Below are 18870 nucleotides of genomic sequence, written 5' to 3' on the forward strand. Positions count from 1 at the left end.
TAACAAAAATATGCAATATAGCTGCCATTTAGTATGTGAAAATACAAAATATACAAACAGAAAAAGCCACAGAAGAATAAAAAAAAAAAGATAAAAGTAATCTTCTAATCTCCCCGTTCTTCTGCATTTGGCCACATGTTCTCATCCACATCACACCTGATATCTTCTCTGGCAAGGCATCTTGGGAAAAATCTTTTGGCATGCCTTATCCACCCCTGGCAGTGTTCAGCTGTGATGTCTTTGCATGCAGCATCCATTGCATCCAGGAGGGACATTTGGTCCTGTGGACGATGGTCAAAAACCTTCCATCTCCAGGCTGAGAAAAACTCCTCAATGTGGTTGAGGAAAGGGGAGTAAGGGGCAAGGAAAAGGGACATCATCCTCGGATGGGTGTCAAACCAGGCTGTGACTGCACGGGAATGGTGGAATGCCACATTGTCCCATGTGATCACATATATTGGCAAGTGGTCTCCCACCTGTCCCCTTTCTACCTCTGGCACCAGTCTTTCGTGCAGGTCTTCTAAAAACAGGAGAAGGTGGGCGGTGTTGAAGGGGCCAATCTCACATTTTTGCAGGAGTGCACTGTTTTTGGAGATTGCAGCGCACATGGTGAACCTCAACACTTGAGTGTGTTTCCTAGATGGGAATCAGCTGTGATTTATTTGCATAACTTCAATCAGCTGTTTCTCAGTAGCAATGGAATAAAATACAGGGGATATATTTGTGTTTCAATTCACAATATGAACAGCTGTTCACTTTGACTTTAGCCTATAAGTTAGGTTTAGAACATGATGTTATCTGTTCTGACATACAGTGTGAAAGCATTTGTAAATTTGGCAGTAAAAATCCATTGTTTTGGTCTTGGTTGATCTTGTGTGCAAAAGAAGTTCAAGCATTTTTAAGTTGTGTTAACTGTATGCATTTTGTGTCAAAGCAACAAGAAATGTGTTAATTGTATAGCCTACACAGACGGATTTTGTGCTAACTGTGTTAAGAGTTTAGGAAAATTGTTAAAAGTATTGAAAAAACTGTCATAGGGATCGTAAAAAACTCTAATAACACATAATTTTGGATCTGTTCATAATTAAAAAGTACATATAACTGGCTGTGTAAGACATTGCTCCAAACTTTTCTTCCGTCAATTTGAAAAATCCAGCCAAATCTGCCAGGCATCCTGTAGTATATAGATGTGTACGTAGTCGCGTCATGGGGGGCCTCCATGGTGTACCGGCCCATGGGCCTCTCAGTTCTTAATCCATCCTTGCCTACAGTATATAACAACTCTGAAAGATATTCTGTAAAAGTGAAAGCCAATCAGTTCTTAAAATTGGGAGTTTTCTGGCTTTTAGTCCATGTCTTTTAGCATTGAGGCCATCTATATGTTATTGTACTGTGTAAAAGTGACAGTTTTAACCAGCAGATATACACATTTTTAATTTGCAGGTTCATCTTGCACTAAAAAAATGTGTCCAATAAAATGCTCTCAAATTCATTCTAAGAGAGCACAACAGTGTCTGCCAATTTTTTTTTTTTCAGCTTTCAAGTGTTTTTTTTTTTTTTTTGCAAGGATTTCATAAAATCCTTTCAAAAGAGTTGTCATGAACCAAACTAACCAGCTTGGAGGTGAATCACATCATTACAAACTTATTTGGAAGCAAAAAAGTGTTTGAAAATCAGACAAAAAGAAAAAGGTGCATGACTGTGTACTTAATGTCTTTAACAAGGGAATGAACTGAAGCATTGTGAATGATGTAATCCAAAAATATAAAGCAATTCAAGTTGTTTTTTATAAGTGTTGAATGAATATAATTTGTTTATTGTAAAATATTCAGATATAAGTGGTTTGCAGTGTTGTTGATTTGATCGTTTTCTGTAGTTCTGCTACTTTAGCTCTCCAAACACGCAGCGGCTGCTTGTTTAGACACACATATTCCATCACATCTTCCCTGTCCGTCTGATCAAGAAAAGGATGACATGACGGCTTGTTCAAAAACAGAAGGCAATGATGAAGTCATGTCTACTCACTTTGTGGGATCTTTTACATAGTGTGAACTTTTTCGGGATTTAGGCCAACAGGGATTGCCGGCTTAATGTCGTCATGACAACAAAATTGTATAAACAATTTATATTGCAAAAATATATAAACAATTTATATTGCATAATACTGCAAAAACAAGGTTAGTAATAGTGGTTACTATTTATAATATACTATGAAATTGCAACTTGAGCACATTAGCAACCTGGACTAACTTGGGCAAACATTTGCAGTCACCTCTTGCGTCTGCTGATGGTTCCTTCTCACAGTTACTTCACTGAAGTGTGACCCTACCTCCTCTATACTACACTACACAGTACACAGAGTTCCCCTCTATCATGATACCCATCCATCTGCTTAGCATGATGGAAAGCGGGGGGCATACAGTGTAAAATGAGTCTTTGGGAAATGGGAAGACCTTATTTCCACTGTCAGTCTGGCTGTATGTGGAAGTTGATGGGAAGGAAAGTCACCTTGATAAGCAGAACAGAAGCACACACTCGTGTTATTTACTGTGTCCTTTAACGGCACTCACTTAAGAGTAATGAGTGCTGAAATGAGATGTGGCCATGAAGAATGCTGATCTGTGGGTGTATATGTGTGTGTAAATGTAAATGCAAAGGTGTTCATTAGTACCTCATGGGGACCAATAAAAAATTCCTCCAGTTTAAACTGTACATTTCACCCTCCCACCTGCATGGCCCTGTGCGGAGGAAGCTGGTTTTGATTACTGTAATTCTTTCATGTATCCACTGACTGTTTTATGGGTATTAATGTGATCAGGCTGTTTATAACAAATAGTATAGTTAAATAATATTTCAACAAAGTAGGTACTATTTGAGAAAGACGTTTTGTTAATAACAATAACACATTTGAAAAGGGACCCTTCTGTTCCAATACCTAGTGTGCTGCCTACCTAGATAGTAATTTAAGGTATAAGGATTTTGCTGCCAACACGAAGGTTATTTAAAAAGTTAGACAGCATACTTATTTGCCTTCTAGGGCTGCACAATTCATCTAAAATATAATCGAGATTGCAGTTATGTTTGCTGCAATTAACTAATTGTGAAAATATGTCAATCACTTTACTGTTCCATTGAGGTCTACTCCTATTGCCTCAAAGTTTTCTATCAATAACATGTTCTTTTCCATGCTTGAGCATTGTGTCCAATCACAGACATGTTTGTTGTGCACAAAATGTTTAAATTGTTAAAATTGTTGAATAGGTCTATCAGTAATGACAACTGGTCCTATTTAGCGAGTTTTAAGCAGTCTGACGCACAGATGTGTGCTTTATGCAGTGGTCAGCTGTTATTATGCCAAGATATCTAGAGAGCATGGTGGCCTATATAAAGCAAATATACATATAGAGTACAGTACAATTTAAAGTTGGCAAAAAAGATGCAAGTAAAATTGCTTAAATAAAATTAACACTTACAATAGAAAATATTTACTTCACTGTAAAAAATAATTAACCTGTATGTTCAAAATGTACAGTCCATCCATCCTTTCTTCCTTCTCTCCAGGTCCTCTCAAGTTCTGTCAGGTTGAATGGCCATTTTCAGGTCTCTCCAGAAATGTTCGATTGTGTCTGGCTCTGGCTGGGCCACTCAAGGACATTCACAGTGTTGTCCCTAAGCCACTCTTGCATTGTCTTGGCTGTGTGCTGAGGGTCATTGTCCTGTTGTAATTTGAACCTTCTGCCCAGTCTGAGGTCCTGAGTACTCTGGATCAGGTTTTTATTAAGGATATCTCCTGTTTTTTGCTGCGTTCAGCTTTCTTTCAACCCTGACCAGTCCCCCAGTCCCTGCCGCTGAAAAACACCCCCACAGCATGATGCTGCCACCACCATGCTTCACCATTGGGATGGTATTGCGCAGGTGATGAGCGGTGCCCGGTTTCTTCCACACATGATGCTTGGAATTGAGACGAAACAGTTTAATCTTCATTTCATCAGACCAGAGAATCTTGTTTCTCACAGTCTGAGAGTCCTTTAGGTGCTTTCATGTGTCTTGCACTGAGGAGAGGCTTCTGTCTGGCCACTCTGCCATAAAGCCCAGATCGATGGAGTGTTGCAGTGATGGTTGTCCTTCTGCAAGTTTCTCCCATCTCCACACATGATCTCTGGAGCTCAACCAGAATGACCATCAGGTTCTTGGTCACCTCTCTTACCAAGGCCCTTCTCCCCCAGTTGCTCAGTTTGGCCGGGAGGCCAGCTCTAGGAAGAGTCCTGGTTGTTCCAAACTTCTTCCATTTAAGATCTTTGGAGGCCACTGTGCTATTGGGAACCTTCAATGCTGCCTAAATGTTTTTGTAACCTTCCCCAGATCTGTGCCTCGACATAATTATGTCTCTGAGATCTGCAGGCAGTTCCTTTGACCTCATGGCTTGGTTTTTGCTCTGATATGCATGTTCAGCTGTGAGATCTTTTATAGACAGGTGTGTGCCTTTCCAAATCATGTCCAATCAATTGAATTTGCCACAGGTGGACTCCAGTCAAAGTGTAAAAACATCAAGATGATCAAGAGAAATGTGATGCACCTTAATTTGCACCTTAGTGTCATAGCAAAGGGTCTGAATACTTATGCCAATGTGAGATATATATATATATATATATAGGTGCATCTCAATAAATTAGAATGTTGTGGAAAAGTTCATTTATTTCAGTAATTCAACTCAAATTGTGAAACTCGTGTATTAAATAAATTCAATGCACACAGACTGAAGTAATTTAAGTCTTTGGTTCTTTTAATTGTGACGATTTTGGCTCACATTTAACAAAAACCCACCAATTCACTATCTCAAAAAATTAGAATACATCATAAGACCAATAAAAAAAACATTTTTAGTGAATTGTTGGCCTTCCGGAAATTATGTTAATTTACTGTATATGTACTCAATACTTGGTAGGGGCTCCTTTTGCTTTAATTACTGCCTCAATTCGGCGTGGCATGGAGGTGATCAGTTTGTGGCACTGCTGAGGTGGTATGGAAGCCCAGGTTTCTTTGACAGTGGCCTTCAGCTCATCTGCATTTTTTGGTCTCTTGTTTCTCATTTTCCTCTTGACAATACCCCATAGATTCTCTATGGGGTTCAGGTCTGGTGAGTTTGCTGGCCAGTCAAGCACACCAACACCATGGTCATTTAACCAACTTTTGGTGCTTTTGGCAGTGTGGGCAGGTGCCAAATCCTGCTGGAAAATGAAATCAGCATCTTTAAAAAGCTGGTCAGCAGAAGGAAGCATGAAGTGCTCCAAAATTTCTTGGTAAACGGGTGCAGTGACTTTGGTTTTAAAAAAACACAATGGACCAACACCAGCAGATGACATTGCACCCCAAATCATCACAGACTGTGGAAACTTAACACTGGACTTCAAGCAACTTGGGCTATGAGCTTCTCCATCCTTCCTCCAGACTCTAGGACCTTGGTTTCCAAATGAAATGCAAAACTTGCTCTCATCTGAAAAGAGGACTTTGGACCACTGGGCAACAGTCCAGTTCTTCTTCTCCTTAGCCCAGGTAAGATGCCTCTGACGTTGTCTGTGGTTCAGGAGTGGCTTAACAAGAGGAATACGACAACTGTAGCCAAATTCCTTGACATGTCTGTGTGTGGTGGCTCTTGATGCCTTGACCCCAGCCTCAGTCCATTCCTTGTGAAGTTCACCCAAATTCTTGAATCGATTTTGCTTAACAATCATAAGGCTGCGGTTCTCTCGGTTGGTTGTGCATCTTTTTCTTCCACACTTTTTCCTTCCACTCAACTTTCTGTTAACATGCTTGGATACAGCACTCTGTGAACAGCCAGCTTCTTTGGCAATGAATGTTTGTGGCTTACCCTCCTTGTGAAGGGTGTCAATGATTGTCTTCTGGACAACTGTCAGATCAGCAGTCTTCCCCATGATTGTGTAGCCTAGTGAACCAAACTGAGAGACCATTTTGAAGGCTCAGGAAACCTTTGCAGGTGTTTTGAGTTGATTAGCTGATTGGCATGTCACCATATTCTAATTTTTTGAGATAGTGAATTGGTGGGTTTTTGTTAAATGTGAGCCAAAATCATCACAATTAGAAGAACCAAAGACTTAAACTACTTCAGTCTGTGTGCATTGAATTTATTTAATACACGAGTTTCACAATTTGAGTTGAATTACTGAAATAAATGAACTTTTCCACGACATTCTAATTTATTGAGATGCACCTGTAATGCATGAGGAACACTGTGTCTTTTAGAAGAGCACTTGCAAGGACAGGACGTCAGGATGCCAGACAGCAGCCTATCCTTCAAACTTTCCATAAGCTACAGCACAATTATACTGTGTGTGTTCCATGTATTATCATCATGTCACTATTTAAAGCTTCCCTTTTATTTAGTTTTTTGGATCTGTTGTGCAAATGAATGCCTTTTATGTTGCTCTGTATGATGTGCTCCCAGTTTCCACTCCGATGTGGTCAACATCAACTATTGTTTAGATGCGCCCTCTAGTGGTGTGCTCATAATCTTACAGCATTTTTGTAGCACTGCAGAACTGCAGTTCAATGCAGAACATCTTGTCTGTTTATGCACCCTAGCAACTGATCAACTCAGAACTGTGTTGTGTGTGTTTCAGAGGCCGTGTAAGGTGAGAGACAGACGTGTTGGTTGACAGGAGAGAGAGAGAGAGAGACCCCTCGGCAGCCTGGCCACACCCCCCACTCTCCCGTTCCCCATGTATCCAGAATCGACCACAGACTCTCCCGCCCGCCTCTCTCTCAGACAGACTGGCTCCCCTGGCATGGTCTATAGGTCAGTCTGCACACGCAAACACACTACACAGACATGCACACATGCGCATAAACAATTGCTCTGACAGCAAGAAGAATTTGTGAACTTCAAGCTGTGTTATTTTATTTATTGATTCCTAACTGCATAACTCTTAAACTCAAGTGTATTAGAAAAAAGTGTTTGCCGTAAAAATAAGGGTCTGTATAAATAGGTTTGACGAGTAAGCATTTTCCACAAAATGTGACAAATATACATATTGCATACAAACAAAACAAAATTAGTAGCAGTAAAAAAAAAAAATGATGCAGTATTATTTCCAGAGTATTTCCAGAGAATTTCCAGTTAAATGTATGGACAAAGTAATATTTATAGCACATTTCTTTCATGTCAGCATGTGCTGCATTATGTTGTGCTGTTATGAATATGACAGAACTTTTAACTTTTTGTGGTATTATTTTGAGCATGAATAGTTTTTGATGAAGTGTCATCACAGGCAGAAAATTTTGATAACACTTTACAATAAGGTCCTTTTATGCTAACATTATTAAATGCATTAGGTATTGAGAATAAACAAAGAGCAATATGTTAAAGCATTTCTTTTAAATCTTGGTCAATTTATAAATTTTCAGTTTATTGTAATTCATGATAGTTTATAATGCATTAAATAATAATAACAACAATAAGAGATACCATATATTAACAAGCTTTAATGTTAAAAATATGCTAGTATATGTTGGAATTAATATTATCCAAGATTAATAAGTGATGTAAGTGCTGTTCATTGTTAGTTTATGTTAACTAATGTTAACAAATACAACCTTATTGTAAAGTTTTACAGATAATATTTGTGGTGTTATATGCCAATAAACCAAAAAAAAAAAAAAACAACATTCTAACAAAATAAAAACTATTTATGCACCATTAAAACAAAGTAAAATAAAAATTAAATTGAAAATGTAAACTCAAAATGAAAAACTAGTAACATTTTCAAAAATATTATAACTCTGCGCACGAGTCGAAAGGACTCATTGTATGATACTTTTGGTGCTTTTTTAAGCTTTAAAGTGATGCACAGTCTGCTGCCATTGTATTGAAAAGATGGAATGAGATATTCATGAATAAGAAAGAAATCATAAAGCCAGAGGAGAATGGGCTCCCCCAGCTGTGTCTGGTTCCTCTCAAGGTTTTTGTCTCCACTTACGTTAACATCTTGTGGAGTTTTTTTAGTTGCTAGTCAGATTTGGCTTGCTCACTGGCGGCTTAAAGAAATTAAGACATGATTTTCTATAAAGCTGCTTTGAAATTATGTGTATTGTGAAAAGGGCTATACAAATTAAAGTGACATTTTTCTTTTGTGAGATTTTTATTTTTTCCAGTCTGTTTAGAAAAGCAGTGCTGTTGTTTTGACTTTATTATTATGTTTCAGCGAACTATTTCTTTAAGGTAAATTTAAATGACCACAGGCCTCTAGTGTTAGAAATATGTGTTTACAGATAGTAAGACTCCCGACTATTATTAATTCATCTTAATAAAAACAACCTGAGTTTGTAAAGGTAAAGGCCAGTGTTAAACCATTATTGTGAGTTTTTTTTTTTTTTCCTCCAAAACTTTATAAATTCACTACTAGATACACTCCGCTGTTGTTGTTGTTGTTGTTTTTGTTTTTTTATAATGGAGGGTCTGAATCTAGAGTGGTTGACTAGACCAGATGATAAAAGAAATGGGTTAGGTAATATTTGGTCAAACATACTGCTGTTAGGATTGTTACGTATATGGAGGTGAGTCTCTTCTGTTTCAAAAACTCTGTGTAGGACGTTCTGAGAAGTGTCCTGTACACACACACAGATATGCACATAGTCATCTGCTTATGCATAAATGTGCACACATGACAGATGCAACAGTGTGACAATCCTGCTGTGACCCATGTGATCTACAACAGTTTTCTTCAGTAAAGATGAACTGAACATGAACCATCAAAAGCAGTAAAAGCAAAGTTATTATAACATTCTTCCAGGATATTGAGCATTTTTTAGGGCCTCCCAATTAAAAGGGCAAGTGGTTTTGCCTAATGCCCACAAGCCATCTTCATCAAAGCCTTGACTGACTTTTAGGTTTGCTGCAGAGTTCCTTGTGTTTTCATGAAATTTCAACAGAAACATTACCCTTAGTTTTTGCCAACTGTTCTGGCTTTGAACTGCAGATGGCGTTGCTTGTCTTTTTATGAGCTCCAGTAGAACCATTCCTTGAACTTTAGAGCAGCAGTCTCTATAGATGAAATTAATCTGATGTCACAATGCAGACAACTTTTCTTTTGAGCAGCAGATTTCAATGGTGGATATGCAATGCTGCAGTTTTAATGATCTTTGAAGCATTATATAATAATGTTTGTTTATATAATAAAAGTTATTATTAATTGATATCTATGTTTTACAGTGAAGAAATTATGTAGGTTCCTTCTAAATTATCGGAAAAACTAGTTTTAACTTGGTTCAATATGCCTGTATGATTATTTTGGACATGCATTGGGTTGATGAATACACATCTATGAATACACATGCTTAACCTGAGAAATGTGGCATATAAAAATTTAAACTACCATCAGATATACAATATGCATCTTTACTGCTTAAATTATTAACATACAGAAAATAATATTTGAGTTCAGTACTATCAAAACTTAATAACAGCCGTTTTCAATTCAACAGTTACTCAGAATTAATGCTAAGACATCATTTTAAAAGTATGACTTTTTTATTTACATATCCTTTCACAAACAGAAGCCCCATGGGCTGCGATGGTGGAGACGGGTCCCGTTTTTCCCGTTAGACCCTCCGTGAGTTTTGTTCATATGTATAAGGTCATTGTTAGATCATATCTGTCACAGCGATTGCACTTTGGAAATTTAAGACAGTGGTTTGCGATCAGAGTTTGTGCAGTTTCTTTTAGAAAATCTACCAACAGCAGCTGCAGTTCAGCTGGGTCTTCTAGAGCAGACACAATAACAATAACAGTGATAGGTGAAATATCATAAATTATGTCAAATCCTGAGTTTATCCTGATCCACCAATCCTGATGGAAAAATAAAGAAGCACAAATCTCCAAAATTCTTTGGAAAATGTGCTGTTTCAACCCCACAAACAACACTTTTTGGACATTTTCAGCTCTATTGTAGTGAATTTCCCATTGACAGTGGTGCTTTACTTCACTGCTAAAAGAACCTAGAAGTGCTGGTGAGGAACATTTGTTTCTAAACAGTAAATTAATCTATCAGTATAATATACACTCATGGAGCACTTTATTAGGAACACTGGGTAGGGTATCCCTTTGCTCTCAAAACAGCCTCAATTCTTCATGGCATGGATTCCACAAGATGTTGGAAACATTCCTTTGAGATTCTGGTCCATGGTGACATGATTGCATCACACAATTTCTGCATATTTGTCAGCTGCACATTCATGCTGCAAATCTCCCGTTCTACCACATCCTAAAGGTGTTCTATTGGATTCAGATCCGGTGACTGGGAATGCCACTGAAGAACAGTAAAATCATTGTCATGTTCTTGAAATCAGTTTGAGACGACTTTTGCTTTGTGACATGGTGCATTATCGTGCTGGAAGTAGCCATTCGAAGATGGGTAAATTGTGGCCATGAATGGATGCACATGGTCAGCAACAATACTCAAATAGTCTGTGGCATTCAAGCGATGATTGATTGGTATTAATGGACCCAAAGTGTGCCAAGAAAACATTCCCCACACCATTACACAACCGCCACCAGCCTGGAATTTTGACACAAGACAGGTTGGGTCCATGGATTCATGCTGTTGGTGCCAAATTCTGACCCTACCATCTGTGTGCCTCAGCAGATTCATCAGACCAGGCTACGTTTTCCAGTCTTCAACTGTCCAATTTTGATGAGCCTGTGCCCACTGCAGACTCAGCTTTCTGTTCTTGGCTGACAGAAGTGGAACCTGACACGGTCTTCTACTGTTGTAGCCCATCTGCCTCAAGGTTTGACATGTTGTGCATTCTGAGATGGTATTCTGCTCACTACAATTATACAGAGGGGTTATCTGAGTTACTGTAGCCTTTCTGTCAGCTCAAACCAGTCTGGCCATTCTCCGTTGACCTCTCTCATCAACGAGGCGTTCCCGTCCGCATAACTGAAGCTCACTGGATGTTTTTTGTTTTTGGCACCATTCTGAGTAAATTCTAGAGACTGTTGTGCGTTAAAATCCCAGGAGATCAGCAGTTACAGAAATACTTAAACCAGCCGGTCTGGCACCAGCAATCATGCCACAGTCGAAATTTTGGGAATTTTTTCCCCATTCTGAAGGTTGGTGTGAATATTAACTGAAGCTCCTGACCCATATCTGAATGATTTTATGCATTGTACTGCTACCACACAATAGACCTTATTCACGCTAGCAACATCTTTGATTTTTAATGGGAATGACAACGAGGCTGTGAGGGATATACTTACCATCTCTTCAATGGCACGAATGACATAAAGCTCCTAGATCTCATCTGATTTCCCTCATCTCATGTTATCTGGAGTTCTTTGTATATTGAATATTCTTGGACAGATATTTTATCTATGTTTTGTCAGCAGAACGATCCAAAAACATTTAAATTGCAGTACAGCCCATTGCAGAGACTGTAAGTCTATCCCTCACAGCCTCGTTGTCATTCCCATTAAAAATCAAAGATGGCACTAGCATGAATAAGGTCTATTGGCTGATTAGATGATCGCATGAATAAGTAGATGTACAGGTGTACCTAATAAAGTGCTCACAAAGTGTATATCTCCATTCATGATTGTGATGAAAATGATGTTTCCAATTGTTGTACAAGTATCCAAAACCCAATTAAAACATTTAAGCCATTTGTTTAGTGCTATTTTAAGTTAACGGACAAAATGCCTCTCATCCACACTGGAGCTTTGTTTTTCTCTACCAAAATACTAACGATAAAACACTTTCTTGTGCTGCATACTTTGGGAAAACAATGGAAAACTGAGTTTTTAATCGAAAATGTAGGTTTTAGGGGAGAATTGAGGGAAAATAAATTATGCATTTATGCATCTTAAAATAAAAATAGATATAAACTAAAAATCTATTCATTTTTTTTTTTTTTTTTAACTGTAGTGGTTTTATGCTGTGGATGTATCTCTTGTTTTATTGTCTGACTGTGTTGCACTTTATTCATATTTTTATTTTTATTTTTTTTTCCTCACTCATTTGTTTGGTGTTCATAGTTAAATCTATGGGCTCAAGGAGCAGTGGTAGCTCAGCGGTTAAGGCTCTGGGTTACTGAACCCCAGAAGGTTGGGGGTTCAAGCCCCAGCACTGCCAAGATGCCACTGTTGGGCCCTTGAGCAAGGCCCTTGACCCTACCTGCTCCAGGGGTGCTGTATCATGGCTGACCCTGCATTCTGACCCCAGCTTAGCTGGGATATGTGAAAAAAAAAAAAAGAAATTTCACTGTATATATGCAAAAAATGTATGTATGTGTGATAAAATAAAGGCTTCTAGAATAATTTCTGTAAGCTCATCTTCACATTACTGCTCTGCATTAAGCTAATATAAAGTAAAATGGCGTCATTCCATGTATTTGTGCCTTTGTGGATGTGCTTGTGTTTGTTTATTGCCCTCTCTCTGTACTTTCACCTGAAGACTAAGCTTTCCTCTCTGTCTGTCTGTCTGTCTCTCTCTCTCCTGCTGCCCTCAGTGCCAGATATGGGAGTCCAAAACGGCAGCTGCATTTTTACAGGTACCTCTTTGTTTGCTGATTAATTAGCCATGGCCATCTGATACTGCACTTGCTTTCATGTGTTTTGGAAAGCACTTTCAAGTCATGGGTTCATTCTTAGTTTAGCTGCTTCGATTGCATTTTACTACAGAAAGTACAATGGAATTATAGTTACTGTATGCTACATTTAATTACAATTTTGTCTCCTTGTAATGGTTAATAGCTTATAGTGTTGTTACGGGACCAAAATTTCAGTAGTCAGTACCGATACCAGTGAAATTTCAGGATTCTCGATACCAATTTCGATTGCAAAGAAAAAATGTGCTAATATGATAATGTGTTATTGAACACACTCCTTTAGCCTATTTAAAGTTACATTTCAATGTAAATAATAAATTAAAAGATATGCACGTGTCTTTCAAGCATTTCTAACACTTGTTTGTTTTTAAGCAGGGCCCTACTGAAATCTGTTTTATTTTTTCCCCAAATCCTTTTTTTCCTTTTTTAAAAATTATTATTTTTCCAGAATTCCATGTTTTAAAATTTAATTTCATTATCAAAATGGTATCTAATCAACAATGTTTCCTTAAACTTTTAAAAACTTGTAACAAGTAAAAAATAGAACAATTACTTGTCAACATACCATTTTTTTTTTTGGTCACTTTTTTTAACAAACTTTTATTCAGTACAAAAGCACTCTTGCTTGTGATATATTGCTTATTATTATTAAAATCATTATTCATTAATCATTATTTATTATTATTATTATTATTTCTATTATTATTTCTACAGTGAGGATTACATTTTACTATACTGTTATAATATATTCCTGTTGCCATTTCTTCAATTTCAGGCGTTTAGCTTTTATTATGAATCATGCTTTTATTTTGACATGTATTTTTGACGGAAGTTTAACTTCTCAGGATAAACAGTTTGCTGCATGGCTCGGTGTGATCGTTAAACCGCAAATGCTGTGATTTAATTATATAAATTATATAAAAATAACACTTCAGAGTGGATTAGTGCTCTGCTCCGTCATCTCTCATACAATGCGAATGATTCTCAATGTCAGTGGAGTTTCCAGTGTATGAACGGTCTGCTTCACACATTCATTTAAAGCTCATGCAGCTCATACAGACTAAGTGGTTTAATAATCACACTAGGACATATCACAGTTTTAATTTGATTAGTTGTGCATTGCTGTGTAAAAGAAGTAACAGAGCACATGCTCAAATAAGCCTGTGAGCATATGAAAGCAGTCGTGTGTCATTAAGACAGTGTGCGGGTACCGAATGAAGTCATTGTTCGGTACTAACGGTACTGTAGAATCACTGGTATCATTTACATCTTTTTTATTTTAGTACCAACTTGGTACCAAAGTACCAGTACTTTTGACAACACTAATAGCTTATGAATAATACTTTTGCAACATGTTTTGTAGAATTACAATAAGAAAATACATGTGTCATTGAAGCTGAGAGGTGTGACTTGTAAAAATAGACACTGTATGGGTCATAAAGTCACACTAGCTTTTATAATATATAATCAGAGCATGATTTAGTGTAAATCATCTGACGCATATGATGTTTACATCTTGTAGATATACTTTGTAACTTTTGAGTGTGTCTTTTAAAGTTTGTGGAATAGCCCCAATTACTTCCATTGTAAGAGCCTTATTGTAACCATGTTTTTTTAATTTTTTTTATGAGTTAGGAACAAGTCAATTATTTTTGTGTGTTAATTAACATTATGCCACAAATGCTGTCGATTGAGCTTAACTTGTGTTGAACTTGGAATATTCCTTTAATTCACTTTGTTTAATAAGTAAGCTACTCAAGCCACACTCTGAATCAGTTTGAGCACTGTGTGAGACTTCAAATGATATACAGTTTATATGCATACAAAATGTGAAGCCTTCTTGACATCTGAACACTAGCTGTCCCAGCTTAAATGATAATGGAACGAGAAAGGAATGGATTTTTTATTTGCATCAGAAGCTTCCTTCCTCCTGGTAACATTAGCCCAAGAGATACAACCACCTGAAAGTAGCTGTACACCGAGCAACTGCTTTTTGCAGAATCTGCTTTTACTGTTTTGATTTAGCGGATCCCTTCAGTCTGTTACCCTCATCTGCAATGCACTTTTCTACTGGTTTTATTGAGGGATCCTATTCTTCTGGGTTGAAAAACTGGAGTTGCATTGATGGGCTCTTAAAACCCCTGACTCTGTAGCTTCAAAGCTAATGAGCACTCTATTGAATTTGTATTTCACAGCCTTGCTCATTTCTGTCCTTTTAAGCTCAAAGTATTTTAAAGTTGCATCACCAGGATCAGCTTAGCCGGAATCGATCGCCATGTTTCACCCTAACGGACAGAGAGAGTAATGGGAAAGGAAGATTACTTACACTTTTCAGTAATTCTTAAATGTGTTGGTTGCTTTGTTTTGTTTGGTTTTAGTTGAACAAGATATTTTAGATGTAAAGGAAGCTGTTGTACCATTCATTTTCTTTAATGGTTGCACTTTATATTACAGTACATGTACTTTCAGTGTACTTACAGTATACTCACCCAAGAAAGTACTGAGTAAAATAAGGTAACTTCATGTACTTAATATGGGTTGGGGTTAGGGTTAGTACCAAGTAATTACTGTAGTTGCTGTAATTATATAGGTCGTAAATATATAACAGTACTGTAAAATAAAGTTTTTTCTTTATTCGTTTTTTCCGCCCTGATGTTCACTTACAGTATAATGGTAGTATTTCTTTCCCCAGCACATACAGTTCTAAGTTAATTTTATTTGACCATTTTCCTCCCCTTCTCTGACAATTAGTATTAAAGAAGTTTTTTGCTGCTGTGCCTTTAAGGCAAAAAACATACTTTACAAAGGATGCACACGCAAATGTGAACACTTGGCCAATGCGTTGCGAACACGCAGTCTGGTTGAGCATGCTTAACGTGGGCTCCTGTGCAGGGGTTGCGTTAACCGAAAATTCTCTGTCATTTACCGATATTTTTCAAAAATTGATGGGTAATTTCAAATGCTGTCCATTATTTTGACAGAGACAAAATAAAGAAAAAAAAAATGTACCTAGTGCATCGGTTTTGACTTCACTTTCTTACACTTCCGGTGTGTGTGTGTGTGTGAGTGTGTGTGTGTGCCCTATTTATTGCCTGGTAGTATTAAGATTTGTATTAACAGGGCAGGTGCCATCACCATTCCTGGTAATATGTGTCTCTTTTGACCAATTATGTGGGATTTTGAGGAGAGTGTCTCTGAATTAATCACTGCATACATCAGTCAATACATTGGTGTCTTACTGCATAATTAGTGTGTTACTTTATTATAATAGTTTGCAAAAAAATATATAAACAAAATGAAAGTGCAAAAAAAAAAGTGTTGCATCTTTTCTGCCAATTACTTGCATTCAGAGCAGAAATGTCAGTTATTTTAGAGGAGTACCTGTATTAGAGCTTCAGAGATGTGTGTGATTCTCATCTGTGAGACTTTATTGTGATATCAGGCACACTGAAACATTTCTGTGAAATTGTGCATGTAGACTATATATGTGCATTTTCAAATATTACAATCAGACTTTTATTTAAAAGCTGCAAGTAACCGGCAATGTTTAAAAATCTTGTTTTGGCGCAGCGGTTGATTGACAGGTAGAACTTTCACCCAAGAACTCCTTGGTTTCATCAAACTTGCGCTTGGGGAGTAAAACAAAATATACCATTTAAGCCTAACCACTCTCATATACTGTGTATGCCACTATAGTGGATGCTATGCCCCTGAATGTTGTAGTTATCAAATTAAAACAAGTATGACAGGTAAAAATAGACCATGATGGGAATTTTACAACTCAGTCCTTCAGTGACGGATAAAGATTTTTTTTTTTTTTTAGCGCAACCTCTGCTCCTGCTTTACTGTGGTGGTAACAAACCTCAGTACTCAAAGGGATGATAGTTACATTAATAAATCTGTGCCATTAAACTGGATTTGTTATTCAGGTAAGTTGCTTTAAATATAGTTGAAGTCAGAAGTTTACATACACTTCAGTAATTAATTAAGTCATTAAAACTCATTTTTTAACCACTCCACAGATTTCATATTATATGATAAATGACTGTATATGACTATAGTTTTGGCAAGTTATTTTGGACATCTACTTTGTGCATGACACGAGTAATTTTTTCCAACAATTGTTTACAGACAGATTGTTTCACTTTTAATTGACTATTTCACAATTCCAGTGAGTCAGAAGATTATATACACCAAGTTAACTGTGCCTTTTAAGCAGCGTGGAAAATGCCAGAAAATGATGTCAAGCCTTTAGACAGTTAGCCAATTAGCTTCTGATAGGAGGTGTACTGAATTGGAGGTGTACCTGTGGATGTACTTTAAGGCCTACATTCAAACTCAGTGCCTCTTTGCTTGACATTATGGGAAATTTAAAGAAATCAGCCAAGACCTCAGAAAAGAAATTGTGGACCTCCACAAGTGAGGTTCATCCTTGGGAGCAATTTCCAAACGCCTGAAAGTACCACGTTCATCTGTACAAACAATAGTATGCAAGTATAAACACCATGGGACCATGCAGCCATCATACCGCTCAGGAAGGAGACGTATTCTGTCTCCTAGAGATGAACGTAGTTTGGTGCGAAAAGTGTAAATCAGTCCCAGATCAACAGCAATGGATCTTGTGATGATGCTGGAGGAAACGGGTATCTGTATCCACAGTAAAACAAGTCCTATATCGTCATAACCAGGCTGCTCAGCAAGGAAGAAGCCACTGCTCCAAAACTGCCATAAAAAAAGCCAGACTACAGTTTGCAAGTGCACATGGGGACAAAGATCTTACTTTTTGGAGAAATGTCCTCTGGTCTAAAAATTGGACTGTTTGGCCATAATGATGGGTGAAGCTTGCAAGCTGAAGAACACCATCCCAACCATGAAGCATGGGGGTGGCAGCATCATGTTGTGGGGGTGCTTTGCTGCAGGAGGGACTGGTGCACTTCACAAAATAGATGGCATCATGAGGAAGGAAAATTATGTGGATATTTTGAAGCAACATCTCAAGGCTTGTGCCCAACCGATTTATCGTTCGGCCGTTATTATAGCCAATATTAGCCTTTCACAGATATATCGGTATTGCCGTATGTGTTTTCCGATATGCGCAGATATTAAAACTTTTTTTTATTTTTTTTTTATCAGAACATATAATGCAGAAAACAATGCTTGGGTGATTTAGGATTGGTCAAGCAGAGTGAACTCCAACTCCATTGTTTACAGAGCTGAGCTGACAGTGGTTCTGCAGACAGGGCGTGTCAAGCCGCGCGGAGTTAAGTGGCGTCTTCTCGGTAAGTTGCTAACTAGTTTGTGAAATACATACTGGAAAGTTAATAAACAATGACTCCATTTTCCCTTTTCAATATAACTAATATAATGTTAACCCTGTCCCTGTCAACCATGTCACTCATGTTTATCACATCTGTTTGCTGTTAGCCAGCTATAGTTTGTCAGTGCAGTCAGTAATGTAGCAGATTGAAAGCTAAACATCAGAGCATCTTCTTGCAGCTCAGCAGACAATGGTGCGGTGGTGGATTGTGTCTGTTGAGTGTTGATTTCACGCTACATTGTTACCTAGTTGGTGAGACACAATGCTGGAAAGTAAATAAACAACTTCCATCTTTTACTGTCCATGACAACTAGCTTATAGCTAACTATCTAACCACATAGCTACTTTCATACCTTGTCAGCTGAGTGGAATCTAATGTGTAAACATGTATTCACCAAACTGTTTTGTTCAAGATTCACAGTTTGGTACCCCCTTCAACCAAACTATTCCAGTCATTGCGTTTACAAAATATATTTATTTAAAAGTCTGGTTTTCCACCGGAATACGGTGTAACAGCGCTGCCACTGTTTATCTCTTGACTCGGCAGCAGCGAACCACAAGTTATTGTTTGTGACTGTTTTGTTGTACATTAACAGTGAAATATTGCTGATGATGTTTTGATAAGCAAGAAAACTGTAGTTTACTTGAGTATTACCATGGCATTTTCTATTACTTTATACTTCCACTACATTTCAGAGGGAAATATTGTACTTTTTCCAATGTTGACAATGTATAATAATAATGCCAAATATTCTTTGATAAAAATATTTAAGAAAGCAACCTTCTCAGTACCTTTTTATAGTTATATTGGTGCAAAATATGTACAGAATCCACATAGAAAAGGTCTGTTTTCATTCCAGCTCAAAAATTAACTATATTGGCCACCTTATCGATAATCGGTGAATTTTCCCACTCTAAAATCGGTATCGATA

The 18870-nt window shown here is 37.5% G+C and overlaps 1 protein-coding gene across 7 annotated transcripts in view; it reads left to right on the forward strand.

Annotated features, from left to right (window-relative positions):
- LOC127427890 (voltage-gated potassium channel subunit beta-2-like) overlaps positions 1-18870 on the forward strand; it is a 216536-nt gene that overhangs the window by 65602 nt on the left and 132064 nt on the right. For 5 of the 7 annotated variants that reach the window (XM_051675802.1, XM_051675804.1, XM_051675806.1 and 2 more), the window contains 2 exons: positions 6639-6814; positions 12523-12564. In XM_051675802.1, coding sequence (XP_051531762.1) covers positions 6738-6814; positions 12523-12564 — 119 coding nt within the window. In that variant the 5' untranslated portion in view covers positions 6639-6737. Of the gene's footprint in view, positions 1-6638; positions 6815-12522; positions 12565-17754; positions 17901-18870 lie in introns of those variants that run through there. The other 2 variants (XM_051675808.1, XM_051675807.1) reach the window with 2 other exon arrangements.

This window comes from Myxocyprinus asiaticus, chromosome 37, assembly GCF_019703515.2.
Source record: "Myxocyprinus asiaticus isolate MX2 ecotype Aquarium Trade chromosome 37, UBuf_Myxa_2, whole genome shotgun sequence".
Lineage (NCBI taxonomy): Eukaryota > Metazoa > Chordata > Actinopteri > Cypriniformes > Catostomidae > Myxocyprinus > Myxocyprinus asiaticus.